Below are 19,538 nucleotides of genomic sequence, written 5' to 3'. Positions count from 1 at the left end.
GAACACTCCTCCTGGGCGCTGGCCGCTAGCGCGCATTGCTGACGTACACCCCGGAAGTGATGGCAATGTGCGGGTGGTGACGGTGCGCACCGCCACTTCCGTGTTGGTCAGGCCTCTGGTCAAGATAGTTTTAATGCCCATGGAAAATGAGGCGGCGATGGACAACCCAGCGTCGGCGTAATTGCGCTGTCTCAATGTATTTCGCGGCATTTCATTACATGTGTGGATCATAGCCGCATTGTTAGTGTCCGTATACACGGACTCATTGTATTGTCTCCATCTCACTTCATCTCATTACATTCCACGAGCGACATGCCGGTGTCGGTGAGACACTGTAAACAAAACGCGATGTCGGAGCCTGTGCGCTTCACGCAGCGAGCAATCATCAAGTCCTATGTATTCTCCGGTCTCCGTAAATTGCGTTCGGCCGGTCCTCACGCTGGAGCGTTGGACGTTCTGCCACTCGCGAGGCGGGCGGAATGTTCGAGATGTGCCTAAGCGAGTTTTGTGAGCACGATAATATTAATTTCGGCGTGTAAATTAATTTTGGCTGACAGCATGCTAAGAGAATTCGTGCCTTCACACTTGTTGTCAATTTTTTGCCCTGCATTGTTGACGTCCTCGAGTCCTGTTCTGTTGCCTCTGTTCTGTTGCCAGGCGCGATGTACATGTACATTCTATTTTCGGGCCTGCCTTGTTTTCGAGGTTTTTCACCGTCACCGAAATTAGCGGTCGAATTCGTGGAAACATTACGAAGTTTCCTAATATAAAAGGCCCGGCTCTCGGAAGCCGGTGACTTAGTTGTCGAGAACTCAAGGCGTCAGAGCATTTATTTTCGTGCGGTTTTTCTGAGAGATTTTCTCGGGCATTACATTGCCTTCGTTGCGTTGCTTGCGCGTGCTAACGATTGTGTGTAGTTTTTGGTACCTCTTTATTAAAACTTTTGCATATTCAGAATTCTGCTTAAGATTATTTCCTCCACGCGCTTTCATAAACACACAGTCTCACCTCCCTCGGAAAGACTTTTTTGCTCAACCTTAAAACAATACCGACAGTTTTCCACTTCACAAAGTCGTCTCGATAAACCATCGGCATTCCCGTGAGAAGTCCCCTTCCTGTAAGCAATTTCGAACTGAAATTGTTGTAACCTTTCTATCCAGCGAGCTAACTGACTTTCGAGTTCCTTAAAAGACAAGAGCCACCTTAAAGAAATATGATCCATTCGAATTAAAAATTTCTCTCCTAAAAGAAAATGACGAAAAGATTTGACTGCATCAACGATGGCTAAAAGCTCGCGTCGAGTAACACAATAATTCCTTTCAGACTTTGATAAAACCCGACTGAAATACGCTATAACTTTCTCCTCATCTCCTTGCTTCTGGGAAAGAACAGCCCCGATTCCTATTCCAGAAGCGTCAGTATCTAAAATAAACTGACTTTCCTCCTTCGGGAACACTAACACTGGAGGAGAAGTTAAGGCCCGCTTCAAGGATTCAAAAGCCTTTTGACAATCATCCGTCCAAGAAAATTTCACCAAATTTCCCGTCAAAGAATGAAGTGGCTTTGCTATTGAAGAAAAACCTTTCACGAATCTCCGATAATATGAGCAAAAACCTAAGAAGCTTCTCAATTGCTTCTTCGTATGAGGAACTGGCCAATCTATCACTGCTGCTACTTTCTCCTGATCAGTAGCTACCCCTTCTGAAGAAACCACATGACCTAAGTACTTAACTTTCCTACTGAAAAGAACACACTTCCCTGGATTGATTTTTAAATTAAATTTTCTTAAACGAAGAAACACTTCATTAAGATTCTCCATAAGTCCTTCGAAACTTCTTCCAAAAACTATCACATCATCTAAATATACAAAACAACTCTTAGAAAGAAGCCCTTCCAAAACCCTTTCCATAAACCGTTCAAAAGTTGCCGGAGCATTTGTGAGACCAAAAGGCATGACAGTGAATTGCCAAAGTCCTTTTCCTATGGAAAAAGCCGTTTTCTCCTTGTCCTTTGGATCCATCCTGATTTGCCAATACCCACTCTTAAGATCAAGAGTAGCAAACCAGGAATTCCCAGCCAAACGATCTAGAATATCATCTATCCTCGGAAGAAGAAAAGAATCTTTTACCGTGACCGCATTAACTTTCCTATAATCAACGCAGAATCTATTTGTCCCATCTTTCTTTTTGACTAAAACTGCTGGAGAAACCCAAGGACTTTGCGACTTCTCAATTACCCCACGGTTTTTCATATCTTCGATAATTCCATCAACCTCATCCCTCATTCGAAAAAAAATCCGACGAGGAACCTGTCTAATCGGAAGAGCGCCCGCTACATCAATCTTATGTTTTACTAATTCGCAATTCCCTGCAACTATTTTCTCCGAAAATGTCCCCTGGAATTCTCTAAAGAATAAAGAAGCTACATTCTTCTGCTCATCATTTAATTCTTTTAAGCTTTCTTTAAAAAGCTTCTGAGGAAAAGAAGAATTCATCCCGGAAGTCTGTTTGATTCTGGCCACTCTCAAAGAATTCCGACAAGAACTAAAAACTTCATCAAAAATTTTGAAAAAACCAACCTTCCTCAGAAAATCCGCCCCGAGAAGGCAATCATCCGAAATCTCCGCTACAAACATGCTCATTTCAAGAGCAAACTTCCCTACCTCCATAGAAACTTTAGCTTCTCCTCTAATAGAAACATCTTCCCCTGTAGGATATCGAAATCTTAGCCCCTCTCTAAGCGATTGTAAACCTGAATTCCCCTTTCCGAAAAACCTAGAACTCAAAATAGTAATATCAGAGCCCGTGTCAACCCTGAAATTACATTTCCTACCATTAATCTTTCCTGCGAAACAAAAATCGCGTGAAGAATAGCCAATTCTCCTGGAAAATAACTCCCTCGGGGCCTCCTTTCCTTTAGCCGACCCCCCGAAGAGGTCGACTATTCCGAGTTTTCCTTACGGGTAGAGCACTGATTCTGGAAGTGTCCTGGCTTCCCACAAAGCCAACACTCTCCTCGAGCCCCCCCCTTCGTCTCCCGAGAAAACTTATTCCCTTTATACTTCCTAGGATTCACCGAACTTTCCCCCTTTCCTTCGTTTTCCCTAACGTCCCCCCTGGACTTTTCCGAACGAAAAGAATTAAAATTTCTAAAAGAACTCGCGCACCCCTGAAAACCTGACGCTTTCCTATCGAAAGATTCCCCGAAAATCGTTTTGATCACTTTCGATCTCTCGATCGCCTTTTTAAGTGAAGAGATCCCTTCTAATTGCAGCGTTCTCCTAACCCTACCATCTAACAACGCAGAAATAAATTGTGCACAAGCGATCTTGTCCCGTACTTCATAGGGACATTCAGGATAAGCTAACTGAAATAACCGCTCTAATTCCGTCCCAAAAGAAGCAAAATCCTCCCCTTCCTTCTGTCTCCAATTAGTAAAAAGAGAATAATAATTTTGAGAAGACCGCGGTTCCCCGAAACACAACTCGAGCTTTGCTCTAAGCTCCGCGTAGCCCATGCCCTCGGAATCCTGAAAAGTACAGAGAACCGAACGCGCTCTGCCCCGAAGGCAAGAAACAAGGGAACAGTTCTCGCCTCTTGTCCTCACTGCTTCGCCCGAGCGATCAAATCAAATTGAAAGAAGAACTCCCGCAATAGAACGGAACCGTCATACGTGTCTAATTTTAAATTCAACCCGGACACGGAACGCGCGTCACCCTCAACCGGAGGGACATCCGGAACGAAACTCGCGCCCCCCTCCGCCGGAAGAACACCGGAGACGCGCGAAAAATTATTGGAGGGACTTAGCTGCAGGATTCGGCTCTGCATCCTTGTGATCGCATCATCACGCAGACGAATCTCGGCCCGCAGACTCTCCTCCCTCTGCTCCTGCTCAACCCGCAGCTGACGCATCTTCTGACGGAGCGACTCGAACGCCGCCGCCTCCGACGAAGCAGGATCCTCCTGACGGGATCGCCTCCTCTTCGCCGTATGCGTAGCCATCCCGGACGAGCCCCCAAAATGTTACGCCGGGAACGGGGTCAGCGAACGTCCCCCGCGTTCGCGCTACTCGCTCACTCTTCTTACACTCTCTCACCCGCGGCACTCGGACTCCGCGAAAGAAAAGAGACGTTTTAAGAAAGAGAAACGATAACGATTTAATCAAACATTAACCAAATACAGAGTGACATCCGCACCGAATAGAGTCACGGGCAGAACTGTTATTTTAACCTTTAATAATAATCTTCGTTCCCCTGGCAACGGGGAACCGAAACCTCGGAGTGAGCCGGCAGCTTCATGCTGCTCCGTATACCGGGCGTAACAATATTATAAAATGTATGGTTGTTATTACAATATTTGGTAATAATTACGAAATGTTCGAAGAAATTGCATTACTAAATGCATTTTACGCGAAAACCAAGAATTTTTTTTTTTAGTGTTGTTTCAGTGTTTAGGTTTGCTCAGAAAAAACCATTAATATCAGACCCCATGCGATAAAACTTTGGCGATCGATGTTTAACTGAATTATTTACATGTTTATTCACGAACGATTTTGCGAAAAAAGATTAAACATTTACTTTCCCGAAGTTACCGAAACTATTTTATTCTGTCGAAAGACCGGAGCACTATTATCTGATCAATCGTTCGAAAACTGTTCGCGTGGAATTATCCGGTTGATAGAAACAATCGGCCGTTAATGGACGACTTTTAATTATTAGTTGTCGCGACGGAAAGAATGCGCTATCTCGCACGGCTTTTTCGTTTTCAACGTGTAGCGCCTCCCCGAATGAATTCCTCTCAAATTCCCTGCAGGCGGCGAAAGCATCACTGTCCCAGGAGATTTATATCCTTTGGAAGTTACGTCCTCACGGGGGTGTTTACTTTGTGCTCAAAGTTTCTATTTAATTTTTTTAAATTATTTTTCTGTTTATCGTTTATTCAGCCGTGAGCGTCTCTCCACCCTGCGCAAGAATTTCGGATATCGAAGTTATTGCGGTGAATAAAAAAAAACCCCCTCAAGAAGGATGTCGATGATCCTCTATAACCTCTGAAGTGATCCAGATGACGTAACGTCGTTAAAACTTATTTGATCTAGAGCTGGATGCTATTAAAGATTTCGGCGCTGCAAGGAGAAATTCCTCGCCTTTTCGATCATCGGGAATAAGTTGAAAGCGTGAAAAATAGACCGCGTATAATCGTACTCAAAAGCGCGTACGACGCAAGATTTAAATTACAAACTCGTACAAATCGTTTCGATCAGATTAATATTTAAATGGTAAAATTATTGAAAGAATTATCTTGAAATATGCGTTAGAATTAAATGCAAATGCTACCGCTAAAATATCGTAAGCACCGTGATGAGATAGGTGATATTTACGCGCCCGTGTTTGCTCTGCTCATAATATGATCAAGAAAGCATGGATTGGGGACTACCGACGGATAGAGCGTCTCCGCGCGGTGTGAGGAGCAGTAAGATCCGCCCAAAAAACCTAATTTTCAATAATTTTTTTTCGCTTAATATTACTCAGAATAAAAAATGGTAAAGAATTTTTCGTCTTAAAATAACAAGATCTACCTAGTTCCAAAGTTTGTCTACATGACTTTGGGACACCCTGTATATATCATTTTTTTTTTATTTAATATTATCTTTTTTTTGAAAAAAAAAGTTTTTTTTATTGTATTATTTTTTAAATATACATTAAATTTTTATGTATACATTGTAAGTTTTATTTTATTGTTTTATTGATTTATCTCTTTTATATTTTTTATAAACTTTACTAATCGTTATTAAACTCGTTTAAACTGAACTTGAACGAAAGTTATTACCTTAATTCTTTCTTATTTTTTTTTTTTTTTTTTTATAGTGGGGAAATGCATTTACACATACCCTCTCCTTTGATAATGTTAGAGGGTTATGCCAGACTCAGGTCTTACGCATTAAAACTGCCCACTACTGGCTAAAACCCCACTATTATCTTCTATGGTGACGTGACTTGTGTGGGATTTGAACTTATATCTATACTTTTTTTTTTAATATTAATATACAGGCTGTCTCAGCCCATGTGTAAAATCCTATACAGATAGGTAGGTCTTAGGGAGATAAATAAAAAAGTTCTGTAACATTTTGTAAAATTCTCAACCGTTATTGCGAAAAAAATTAATTTGTCTAGCGCAAGAGCGACAAGGAAGCTGCGGTCGAGTGAGCGCGACAGGCGAATGGCGCCGTCGCCTATCGCGCTCACTCACCTTGTAACACGGTAATTTCCGGTCCGGAGAGCTCGTCGGAAGCCAGGGTACGAGTATAAAGAAAACCGAGACTTGGGTTAATTGAAAAATAAAGAATTTATTACTAAAAGAAAGAAAGAATATTTAGTTGAAATAATACACTTAATCTACGAAAAGGAAGATATATACAGAAAAAAACTTAAGAATAAAATGTCACGAAAACGGCTATCTGCCGTGAGCTGGATTCCCAGAGATCGTTAGTGCGGGTCGCTTCCGGTCTTATCCTAGGTAACAGGCCGCGTCGGTTATACAGGTCTCCGCGGATTACAGGACGGGCCGCTCGGGCCGTGTCGGACGCACGGGCTTCGCGTTCGCGAGTCGGCGGCGCGGATTACAAACCAGGCCGTGAGGGCCGTATCGGACGCACAGGCTCCGCGTTCGCGAGTCGGCGGTGCGGATTACAAACTAGGCCGTGAGGGCCGTGTCGGACGCGCAGGCTCCGCGTTCGCGAGTCGGCGGCGCGGATTACAAACCAGGCCGTGAGGGCCGTGTCGGACGCACAGGTTTCGCGTTCGCGAGTCGGCGGCGCGGATTACAAACCAGGCCGTGAGGGCCGTGTCGGACGCACAGGTTTCGCGTTCGCGAGTCGGCGGTGCGGATTACAACCCAGGCCGTGAGGGCCGTGTCGGACGCACAGGTTTCGCGTTCGCAAGTCGGCGGCGCCGCGACTTAATTCAATCGTGCGTCGGAACGCCAGGGCCGTGTTGGCGCGAAGATGCGAGAGAGAGTCGGGAGCGCCCGAGTCTCGGAGAGGTCGGTGTCGAGGATGGCCGGGAGCGCCCGGTCAAAGGAAGACTCGGGAGCGCCCGAGTGTCGGAGATGTCTGTGACGAGGATGGCCGGGAGCGCCCAGTCGTAGGAAGGCTCGGGAGCGCCCGAGTCTCGGAGATGTCGGTGTCGAGGATGGCCGGGAGCGCCCGGTCGAAGGAAGGCTCGGGAGCGCCCGAGTCTCGGAGATGTCGGTGTCGAGGATGGCCGGGAGCGCCCGGTCGTAGGAAGGCTCGGGAGCGCCCGAGTCTCGGAGATGTCGGTGTCGAGGATGGCCGGGAGCGCCCGGTCGAAGGAAGGCTCGGGAGCGCCCGAGTCTCGGAGATGTCGGTGTCGAGGATGGCCGGGAGCGCCCGGTCGAAGGAAGGCTCGGGAGCGCCCGAGTCGTCAAGAGCGAAGTCGGTTTCGGAGGCCGGGTGAGCCCGGTCGAGGAAGTCTTGGGAGCGTCCAAGACCTGGAGGATCGGATGCTGGGGTGCTCCCCAGCGCGGAACAAGGTGCCTCGTCTGCGCTCGAGGCAGCTTATATACCCGTGTGCCCGGGAGTGGGGGCCCCCACTCCCGAACGGTCGGGTGGCGGTGCGCGGTGTGGGCGGTTGGGCGGCCCATGTTGTTCGTTGCGAAGGGTCCGCGCTACTCGCCGCGGGCGGCTGGTCGGCCCGTGCTTAATATTAATCGTGGACGGGACCGCGCGATTAATTCGGGCGAACGGTGGTGGTCGCGGCGCGGGGTCTGAAGTTATCGTCGTGGCTTTCAGCCACAACCTATAGCTTCCTTGTCCTCTTGCGCTAGACAAATTAATTTTTTTTTTAATAAGTATTGAGAATTTTTCAAAACGTTAAAGAACTTTTTTTATTTATCTTCTTAAGACCTACCTATCTGTATAGGATTTTACACATGGGCTGAGACACCCTGTATATAAATTTTTTGCACCTTTAGGCCAATTTATTTTTCTTATTTTCATATCTTGAATTTCTACCCATTTACTATTTTTTCCAATTCTACACATATTAGTATAATATCCTTTTTCTATACAATTTCCGTAATGAAATATTGCACTTTCAGTTATATAATATTTTCCATTTATGTTTATTTTTTCATAAGGTATTTTATTTAAATTAATTTGCAAATTTATTTTTTTTTTTTTTGATTTTCTATTTTTTCAAATAAAGGAAGATTTATTTTTAATATATTTTGTATCATTTTTAGTAAGGAATAAACACGGGTTCTAACCCAGGAGCGTTGAGGAGGGCGAGGGGACGGGAGAAAAAATCCGTGATGAGAGGAGCGCGGGGAGAGATAGCGGTTGGTGGGAAGAGACCTGGGGGGGGGCTATCTATCATTATTCATTTATACCCCCATGTCTCTTCCCACCAACCGCTACCTTTCCCCGCGCTCCTCTCATCATGGATTTTTTCTCCCGTCTCCTCGCCTCCCTCAACGCTCCTGAGTTAGAACCCGTGTTTATTCCCCTTACAACACCCCGCGCTAGCAACCACCGTTAATATATATATATTACAAATAAAATAAAAACTTACGTTTTTTAATTTTGCCGCATTTTTTTCAGCGGCGGCAATTCGCTGTTTATGAAGACGAATCGTTTCCCGTGGGTGCACAAGTTCATTCGTTTGTCTATTCGTATGTCTATAACGTATGTCGTTTGTCTATAACGTATTCACACTCATTACCCACGGGATTTTTGGGAACAGAACGAGATGTTCTAACAACCGTTAATATTTCACCACGTTCGCTTTCACCACGTAAGCGATTGTCCAAATATATGCTAAATTAAGCTATACTGTTTTTTTGGTGTGTACCACACCACACACCGCCTGCACTGAATGGGGTACGATCCCCCAACTCGCGACGCGCAAGAATATGCAGTAGCGACGAACACTTTTCCATTTGAGAGAAATTAGACGTTACACTTGAAAAATCAGCATACGACTGACAGGCTACAGCTGTGAGCTCACTGCAGACAGTCAGAAAGTAATAAACGAAAGCATTTTTTTATCAGCAGCAGTCCCGAAGGTGTGACATATACTCATGCGAATCTTTTTACAACGTTTAGCACGTTTGAAAGATGCATTCTTGCACATGATGTGAAATTATGAAATTATTTTATATTAAAAATATAAATTTGCAAATATTTTTTTTCTTATAAACAATATATTTAATATAAACATTTTGAAATATAATATAAACATTTTAAAAACATATACTCATGCGAATCTTTCTTTGAAAATAAGTTTTTTCTTATAAACAATATATTTAATATAAACATTTAAAACATATACTCATGCGAATCTTTCTTTGAAAATAAGAGCATTACAGACTGTCAGAAAGAAAACGAAAGCATTTTTTTATCATCTACTATCCTAAGGTGTGTGACATATACTCGTACGAATCATTTAAGAAAAAAATGCTGTCAAATCGACACGTGTTAAAAAATGCATCAATATGCAAAAATGTATATATAAAGAGAGGCTGTGAGATGAAAATCTATTCAGTCGTGAAGCATTAGAGTTTTTGTGAGCCAATTTTCATTAAAAAGTTTTTTGTTTAAAAATGGATTCTGTTTATAACGATCGTATTGAAAATCACATTGATGTGACATATCCGGCGATTGGGGTAAGAACTATCATGTAAAAATACAAACTATTTTAATGAAAAAAAAATGTATCATAAAATTATAATATTTTTTTTTACAGCGCATATACATAGACAGCGAACCGTTTCATGAGGTGCAAATAGAGCATATTATGAAAATAAAAATTCCACACGTACAACCCGTAAGTCATCTTTTTACACAAAAATATATTTAAATAATAAAGAATGTAGAAATAAAATAATTTAATTTTTTAGGATTGGATTGATCCGGAAGAAATCCGTATAAAAGGGTTCATTAATATCAAAAAAAAAATATGCGATAAAAAATGAACGCCGTCGCGATAAGGAATATAATAGATATATTTGGATGGGCCCTCATGAAGGTGGTGATGTCTTCGGGCTGCGCAACATGTTTAATATGGAAGAAGACATCGCCTTTGCGCCGGAAAGTTGGAATTAGGTAAAAATAAATATATATATATTTTTAATAAATTATAATTGTATTTTTTTAATTTATAATTATATATTTCAGCCCCGAAACTTGATTTAAATTAAATTAAGATTAAGATTAAAAGTATGTTTTAAATTAAGATTAAGATTAAGATTAAGATTAAAAGTATATGTTTTAAATATTTTAATAATTATATATTTTATAAATTTTATATATATTTGTTAAAAATAAAAAACATAATTTTACATAAAAAATAATTTTTATTTTAATCTTTACAACTCCTCCTGACGCTACAACCACTAATTGAATATTTTAAGGTGCTACACTTTGTCACCATCCGCTAACATAAATTTGTTTATTAAAATTTTTACAACTCTTTTTGATGCTCCAGTTAAATATTTTTAAATACATTTTTGTAAAACGCAATGCGTAAAATGATTATTAATAGGATCTAAAATATTTTGTAAGATTCGGCATCTTCATTATCTGCGTCTAAGGTTTCAATGATGCGGTCTTCTCTAACATCACCGTCGAGCATATCAACCATGTACGTTTCTCATATCCTTTGATATAAGATGCCACACTTCATCGCCATCCCCGTTAACATAAATCTTTTTAATCTTTATAATTCCTTTTGACGCTGCGACCACCAGTTGAATATTTTAAATACATTCTGTAAAGCGCAATGCGTAAGATGATTTCCACATCGCACAGTATTAATAGTATCTAAAATATTTAAAGATTCAATATCTTCATAATCTGCGTCTAAGGTTTCAATGGTGTAATCTTCTCTAACATCGTCGTCGAGCATATCAGCCAACCATGCACATTTCTCATATCCTTTGACATATACAGGGTGTCCCAGACATAACGAAGGATACTGGGAGGATAGATAGAATTGATTGAGACAAGTAGAAAAGTTCCGTACCATTTTGCAAAATTCTCAACCGTTATTGAGAAAAAAATTAAAATGTATAAATTGTATAGGCGTAAGAGCGACAAGGAAGCTGCGCGTGAGTGAGCGCGACAGGCGACGGCGCCATTTCTAGCCATTCGCCTGTCGCGCTCACTCACGCGCAGCTTCCTTGTCGCTCTTACGCCTATACAATTCATACATTTTAATTTTTTTCTCAATAACGGTTGAGAATTTTGCAAAATGGTACGGGACTTTTCTACTTGTCTCAATCAATTCTATCTATCCTTCCTGTATCCTTCGTTATGTCTGGGACACCCTGTATAAGACGTGACACTTCATCACCATCTACACCTGTTACAGCTGTTGTAATTAATTGTTTTGCCATGTTGTATGGCACGGTTCCTTCTTCCCACGACAATGTATGATGATATTTTTGTTGTAACCCAAACCCCGTTACAACACGAAACATGACGCAGGGCATTTCGGCATAAGTATCTCGTAATTAAATAACCTCGGAGGATGCAAGATCAGCAAACCTCCTTAAGAAATTAAATAATAAGAAACAAAAGAGAAACACGTGCGAGAACTTATTGCCGAAATCGCTAAGGTTGCATTCGCCGAACAACCGAAGTTCGGCATTGCAACCCGATGACGCCAAGGCCCTACGTCACTATTAAATAACCGCGAACCGTCACGGACGAGTAGTCGCATCTGAGTCCGTGCCGTAAGCTGAGAGCATGAGATAATCAAAGTTCGGTCGCGTGCCATGTAAGAGGTGACCTCGCGGAGCCGAGGACGCGTGACAACGCGAGGACGTGCGCCGAACCGACCAAAAGGGAAACATAGGAAGATAGAAAAAGTGTAACAACGCAACTTAATAAAAATCTAATTCTTTATTAAAAAACTACTACTTTCGCCCTCCCTCACGGATCCCGAAGGACGGACCCCGTGCACCGGCCCCGGTGCAACAAAAGTGGTAGCAACGGTGGGATCCGCCCTCCGGGAGGCGCAGAGCCGCCTATTCTGCGACGGCGAGGACGATCTCTGAAACAAAGAAAAATCGAAGATTAGTACAAAAATTAATTAACGTAACGAGACGGACACATTACAGTGAACAAAGTACTGAGTCAGCAGTAGACTCGGTACCTGACCCCTTGATAAAAGAAAGGAAGGAAGGAACAGCCAAGCAGTGAGACAAGGAGAGCAACATAGCAGCCAAGCAGTGAGACAAGGAGAGCAACATAGCAGCCAAGCAGTGAGACAAGGAGAGCAACATAGCAGACAAACAGTGAGACAAGGAGAGCAACATTGCAGCCAAACAGTGAGACAAGGAGAGCAGCATAGCAGCCAAGCAGCCAAAAGAGACAACAGATAAACAGCCAGCAGCATAGCAGATTAAACATGCGAGTCGCAGCGTTAATGTAAGTCCGAAATATTTTGTAACCGACCGATCCATGTCGGATAGCGAATTAGAATTACAACGCCGCGTTGCAAACAATTCGTGGCTACACAGCCAAGCGGCTAGACGAGCGTTACAGCCGACACCTGTACGACCATTGCGAGTCGCCATAAACGCGTTAAACGATATTAGAAATAGGGTACGCCGCGTGTTAGAATACGAAGACGACCCCGCGACAGTGATGTTAGATGGGACGGATTTTTACGCGCATGCGCGGCCAATAAGGCCTCAGTTCTGTATACCTTACTAAACGTAGAAGATCCTTAAAAAAGGGCACGCGTATATATTTGTATATATATTTAATTATACATAATTGATAAATATATAAATAAAAACAATATTATTTATAAATAAAATAGTCAAATTATTTAAAAAATATAATAATAAATATTGTTTGAGCATAATTAAAGCGGTAACTGACCGGCAGAATTTATAATAAATTAAAAACTCCGCGAGTAAAAACGAAAGTCGCGGCGTCTAACAAAAGTAAAAACGGAAAGTCGCGGCGGCTAACAAAAGCGATAAACAGTCGGGCAGGTCGTTGAATTTCGACAATATTTATATACGACGTCATACCGCCAAGGCTAACGGTAGCTGAGGGTAACGAACTCGCGTTTAAAAAACCGTCGAGACAAAGGATCTCGCGAGAGGCCCGGACCCGCGATCGAGGATATAAAAACCGCGATCTCGATCGGGCGAGTCAGTCGTCACAATAGATTGCGCGTGAACTGTAAATTGTCGATCCGCTGTACATCGGAGGTCGTGCAGATCTCTCGAGTACTGAGAGAATAAACTAGTTATATTTAATTTAAACAATATAACGAGTCGAGCGCACTTCTTATTTCGCATCCCACCTACATCCGGGAAACGCCGAAATACACGACGGGCGAAAACCTGCGAGAGGCCTTGACATTTTTGGTCCTTCGAGCCGGATCCAGCCGGAACAAGACGACCAGGGGATGTCCAGCGGAGTCGAGCACGCGATCAGAGGCAAGGCATAGGCGGCCGTTGGAGGGAGACGACACGAGGTCAACGAAACGGTGAGCTGTACAGAGTCCGCACCAAAACTTATTGTCTGAGCTAATTTTCGGCTGTGTAAGCGTGAGGCAATTCGCGAGTAGATTAATTTGACAAGGCGCGTGCGGCGCGATTCCGAATCTTGCCAGCGGAAGTTAGTAAAAATTAAGGTTGCGCAATATGTCGACCGGAGGAGGATCGACAAGCGATGCGGCGAATTCGATAGCGATATTAAAACGGCGTAGGGCGACAATCAAGGCCGCGTGCACAAGAATAGAAAATTTTGCCGCCGGCATAAATGTTGTAGACGACGCGACGATGGTGCAATTGCGCGAGCGGCGTAAGAAATTAGATAATTATTGGAGCGAGTACAATTCGATTCAGACGCGACTGGAAGACTTAGACGAGAGCGAGGGCCGTGATCGTGAGACGTTCGAAAACGCATATTACGACCTGTGCGCGACCATTGCAGGTCTTGACCGGCCACGCGTACAGGCCTCGCCTGCCCCGAGTGCGGAGGGGTCAAACGGCAGCGGAAGTGCGGGCGCACGCAATAATGTGCGTCTGCCGAAATTAAACATACCCGCGTTCAACGGGAAATATGACAAGTGGCTGCCGTATCGGGACTTATTTAGCTCCGCGGTGCACAGCAACAGCGCACTCTCAAGGGTCGAAAAATTGCAGTACCTGAAGGGAACGTTAGAAGGCGAGGCGTTGGGCATGATAGACGCGTTGGAAGTGTCCGAGGCGAATTACGACGCCGCCTGGGATTTAATAAACGAGCGCTACAATAATGAAAGAGCTATCGCGTACGCACACATAAAAGCGATTATGTGTTTCCCGCCGATAATAAAGGAGAGCGCGGTCGAAATTCGAAATATGTGCGATAGCGTGTCGCGACATTTGTTATCCTTAAAAGCGTTAAAACGGGATTCCGACAAGTGGGACGATGTCCTGGTGTATTGGCTAAGTACGAAGTTAGATGCGGTTACGGCCCGAGAATGGCATGCGTCGCTAAAGAACTCCGAACTGCCCACAATGAAGATGTTCAAAGATTTTTTGGCGCACCGTAGCCGGGTGTTAGAATCGCTGCCCAAGCGTGAGGCCACGAGCCAGAGGCGTGAGGACTCGCGGGCGGTGACGCGGGCCGAGAGTAGACGTCAGGCGTTACACGCGACGGCCGGGGCGAGCGGGTGCTCCTATTGTGGCGGCGATCACTCCGTGTACGCGTGCCGGGACTTCGTCGGGTTGTCGGTGGTGCAGCGTATCGCGGAAATTAAAAAACGAGGGCTGTGTCTAAATTGTATCAGATCGGCGTCACACAGGGCCGTCCAGTGCCCGTCGGGCAGCTGTCGCATTTGTAAGGGCAAGCATAACTCCTTGCTGCACTTACCGCGGGGATCGAACGAGGGATCCGGATCGAGCGCGGGGGAACAAGGATCCGCGGCGGGAACATCGCGTTCCGTGTCGGGTGAGGCGACGGCGTTGGTCGCTCGCAAGGGGGCCGGGAGGGGCACCTCAGAGGTATTGCTCTCAACCGCGGTAATCTATATATTCGATAGAAAAAATTCTCGAAAAACTATCCGCGTGCTGTTGGACTCCGGCTCACAGGCCAACTTTATAACAGCTGGGGCCGCGAAAACATTATGTTTACCATGTAGGTCGGTGAACTTGACTATAGCGGGTGTCGGCAAATTAACGAGCCAGTCTACACGGGTTGCTCGCGTTCGGATACGCTCGCGCACGAGTGCATTTGAGACCGAGATCGAATGCGTAGTCACCGATCATATCACGGGCCGGATTTCGACCGTTTCTCTGCGGCGCGAAAAAATTAAATTACCGGCGGGCATTCAATTAGCGGACCCCCAGTTTTACCGGGCGGACGCGATTGATATGCTTATTGGGGCCGAACTATTCTGGGATCTGGTGTGCGTTGGCCGGATACGCGCCACGCAGGACCACCCGGTAATACAGAAGACGCGTCTGGGATGGGTCTTGGCCGGTAGATCGGCGGACACGAGGGGCGCTCCGACAGGAGCGTGTGCGTTACACGCGGTTATTTCGAACGCGGAGCTGCAGGATGGTTTGAGACGTTTTTGGGAGCTGGAGGAGGTTGCGGAAACCTCACGCGGAACCGCAGACGAGCGGATGTGCGAGCAGCATTTTTTAGAGAACGTCCAGATAGGAAGGGACGGTAGATACACGGTAAAGATGCCTGTGAGACCGGGGGCCTTAGCGCTACTGGGCGAGTCGCGGGAGATCGCGATGAGGCGGCTATTCGGATTAGAAAAAAGATTTCGCCGGGATGCTCAATTCAGAGACGCATATGCCCGTTTTATACAAGATTACGAACGACTGGGGCATATGAGAAAAATCGAGTCGCGAGAGCGGGATATGCCGGGATCGCTGTACCTACCGCATCACGGTGTGTTAAAGAAGTCCGAGGCGGGAGTCAAGCTAAGGGTGGTATTCGACGCATCGTGCCGGACGAGCGGCGGTCGATCATTAAACGAGGCGTTATTGACGGGGCCGACTATCCAGCAGGAATTAGCCTCGCTGTTAATTCGATTTCGTACGTGGCGATATGTATTTACCGCCGATATTATTAAAATGTACCGACAAATACTCGTGGACGCGTCGCAGACAAAATTACAACGCATTTTGTGGCGCGGATCGGAGTGCGAGGCGATTCAAGAATACGAGTTGCTTACGGTGACATACGGAACGACGTCCGCGCCGTTCCTCGCGACACGAGTGCTGAAACATTTGGCAGAATCCCACGAGTCGGAATTCCCGGTAGGAGCGAAGCGCATTGCGAATGATTTTTATATGGACGATCTGCTCACCGGAGCAGATACGTTGGACGAAGCGATAATCATGCGAGATCAAATAATTGCGATACTTAGACGCGGCAAATTAGAGCTAAGTAAATGGTTAGCGAACCACGTAGAATTGCTTCCGCGCGAGGAGCAAGGCGGCGGAGAATTATCAGTCTTAGCGGGCGAGGGCGAGCGCAAGATACTGGGCATCCAGTGGGATCCCAGCCAAGATGAATTTCTAATTGAGACGGGCGATGGCGCGCGGGGGGCGGATAACCAAACGCGCAGTACTGGCCGAGATTGCCGGTCTATTCGATCCGCTCGGCGTGTTGGGACCGCTCATCGTGGTACCCAAGCTGATCTTGCAAGAAACGTGGCAAGCGGAGATCGGCTGGGATGAAACGCTGCCGCCGGATTTGCACCAGCGATGGGTCGAATTTCGTGAACAGCTACGTGAATTGAAGGGTGTACGAATACCGCGTTGGGTGGGTACCGGAGGATTAAAAGAAGTACAGATGCACGGTTTCTGTGACGCGAGCGAGCGCGCCTATGGTGCATGCATATACGTGCGTGTAACCGAGGCGGGCGGACGGCACCGGGTGACATTATTAACATCGAAGTCACGAGTCGCGCCGGTCAGAGCGGTATCGTTGCCGCGGTTAGAGTTGAGCGCGGCCTTGTTGCTGGCAAGGCTGCTCGAGAGAACTCGCACCGCTTGGGGGGGCGGCAAGAAAAAAGTGGTGCTCTGGTCGGATTCCACAATAACGCTGCAGTGGATAAAATCCTCCTCCCGAAAATGGAAGGCCTTTGTGGCTAACCGTGTGGGAGAGATTCAAGCGGTTACAGAAATAACCGATTGGCGGCACGTGCCGACGGCCGAAAACCCCGCGGATATGCTGTCACGCGGAACGAACGTGAGAGAGCTAATAGATTCGTCTATGTGGTGGAGCGGGCCTGCCTTCTTACGCGCGGACGAGAATGCATGGCCAAATAAATTGATGGAAGCACCGAAAGAAATGCCGGAGCAGAAGCGTGTGATTGCCGCGGTAGCTAGGGTTCAGGACAAGGGGGTGGTGCAAATCCTGCTAGAAAAAATATCCAGCCTAAATAAAATTGTACGCGTAATAGCCTATTGCCGAAGAATATTGCGGAAACAGAAAGAGAAAAAATGCGTGACGATTTCCCCGATGGAATTTAAAGAGGCGTTATATACAATTGTAAGGAACGTACAGCGCGAGGCCTTCGCTCCGGAATGCGAGGCCTTACAAGCGAATAAGAAAATAAACAGCCAAAGTAGCGTTTTTGGCTTGACACCGTTTATCGACGAAGACGGAATAATTCGCGTGGGAGGCCGGTTAAAAAACGCGGAAATTCCGTTTGACGCGAGACACCCGATGTTGTTGCCGAGGCGGCACGAGTTGACCACGCGAATTGTACAATTAGAACATGTAAACGCGTTGCATGCCGGTGCGCAGACGACGCTCGCGATCGTCAGGCAAAGATTTTGGCCGATAGCTGCGCGCTCGGTGGTGCGGGGCGTCGTGCGTCGTTGCATCAAATGCTTTCGATGTAACCCGAGATTGTCACAAGCCATTATGGCAGATTTACCGAACAAGCGAGTAAATGTAGCACGACCATTTTCGCATGCGGGCATCGATTACGCCGGTCCGATTCTACTTAAGGATCATAAGCGGCGAAATGCCAAGCTGACCAAGGCATACTTGGCGATCTTTGTATGTTTCACCGTGCGGGCCGTGCACATCGAACTAGTTAGCGACTTGACTTCCGACGCCTTCATCGCGGCGCTTAAAAGATTTGTATCGCGACGCGGCAAGCCGGCGTGTTTGTATTCGGACAACGGCACGACGTTTGTAGGAACCGAGAAGCGGCTAAAAGAATTTCGCGAGTGCGTGCGGAGCGAGGCAACGGACCTGGCTATTCGCGAATTTCTGAGCGAAAAGGGCATCGAGTGGAAATTCATACCACCGTATGCTCCACATTTTGGCGGATTGTGGGAGGCGGCGGTAAAATCCGCGAAGACTCACTTAAACCGAGTCTTGGGTCAAGCGCATGCCACCTTCGAGGAAATGTATACGATATTGTGCGAGATCGAGGGAATCATGAACTCGAGACCGCTTGCGCCGCTCAGTGCGGATCCGACGGACCTGGATTGCCTCACGCCGGGTCATTTTTTGATTGGTGCGGCTCTGTGCAGCTTTTCTGTTCCAGGATTACAGCACATACCGGAAGGACGACTACTTCGGTGGCAGCGTGTCGAGCAGATGCGCCAGCACTTTTGGCAACGCTGGAAGGACGAATATCTGCACACTTTGATCCAACGCACAAAGTGGCGAGCGAGCCGGGGGACGCCGATAGCGGTGGGACAAATGGTGGTTGTCCAGCAGGCCGGACTCGGACCTTTGCAGTGGCTCCTGGGGAGGATAAAGGAGGTGCATCCCGGAGCCGATGGAGTAGTGCGTACCGCGACCATCCGCACCAAGAAGGGAGAAATATAACCGACCACCAGACTGGCGGTCCTCCCGTTAGAAGAATAGCGTCCCAACCGGTCAGCCGGCGTATAACGCGATATTTATCGACGAGCCAAATGTAATTTGAGCGAACGAAACGACGAACGTTGCGATAACGATTAACGACCACGGTATTGAAGTATAATACTTCAAGGGGGCCGGGATGTTTGAGCATAATTAAAGCGGTAACTGACCGGCAGAATTTATAATAAATTAAAAACTCCGCGAGTAAAAACGAAAGTCGCGGCGTCTAACAAAAGTAAAAACGGAAAGTCGCGGCGGCTAACAAAAGCGATAAACAGTCGGGCAGGTCGTTGAATTTCGACAATATTTATATACGACGTCATACCGCCAAGGCTAACGGTAGCTGAGGGTAACGAACTCGCGTTTAAAAAACCGTCGAGACAAAGGATCTCGCGAGAGGCCCGGACCCGCGATCGAGGATATAAAAACCGCGATCTCGATCGGGCGAGTCAGTCGTCACAATAGATTGCGCGTGAACTGTAAATTGTCGATCCGCTGTACATTGGAGGTCGTGCAGATCTCTCGAGTACTGAGAGAATAAACTAGTTATATTTAATTTAAACAATATAACGAGTCGAGCGCACTTCTTATTTCGCATCCCACCTACATCCGGGAAACGCCGAAATACACGACGGGCGAAAACCTGCGAGAGGCCTTGACAAATA

At 45.9% G+C, this 19,538-nt stretch overlaps 1 protein-coding gene across 1 annotated transcript; it reads left to right on the top strand.

Moving 5' to 3' along the window:
- Positions 1 to 13,682: 13,682 nt before the first annotated feature.
- Positions 13,683 to 18,837, top strand: LOC139109114 (uncharacterized). Its single transcript, XM_070667936.1, has 2 exons — positions 13,683 to 16,428; positions 16,610 to 18,837. The coding sequence occupies exons 1-2, from the start codon at positions 13,683 to 13,685 to the stop codon at positions 18,835 to 18,837; spliced, it is 4,974 nt and encodes a 1,657-aa protein (XP_070524037.1).
- Positions 18,838 to 19,538: the final 701 nt, after the last annotated feature.

The sequence above is a fragment of the Cardiocondyla obscurior genome, linkage group LG16, assembly GCF_019399895.1.
Source record: "Cardiocondyla obscurior isolate alpha-2009 linkage group LG16, Cobs3.1, whole genome shotgun sequence".
Classification (NCBI taxonomy): Eukaryota; Metazoa; Arthropoda; class Insecta; order Hymenoptera; family Formicidae; genus Cardiocondyla; species Cardiocondyla obscurior.
The sequence above is the reverse complement of the archived record's forward strand: the minus strand, read 5'-3'. Positions and strand labels throughout refer to the sequence as shown.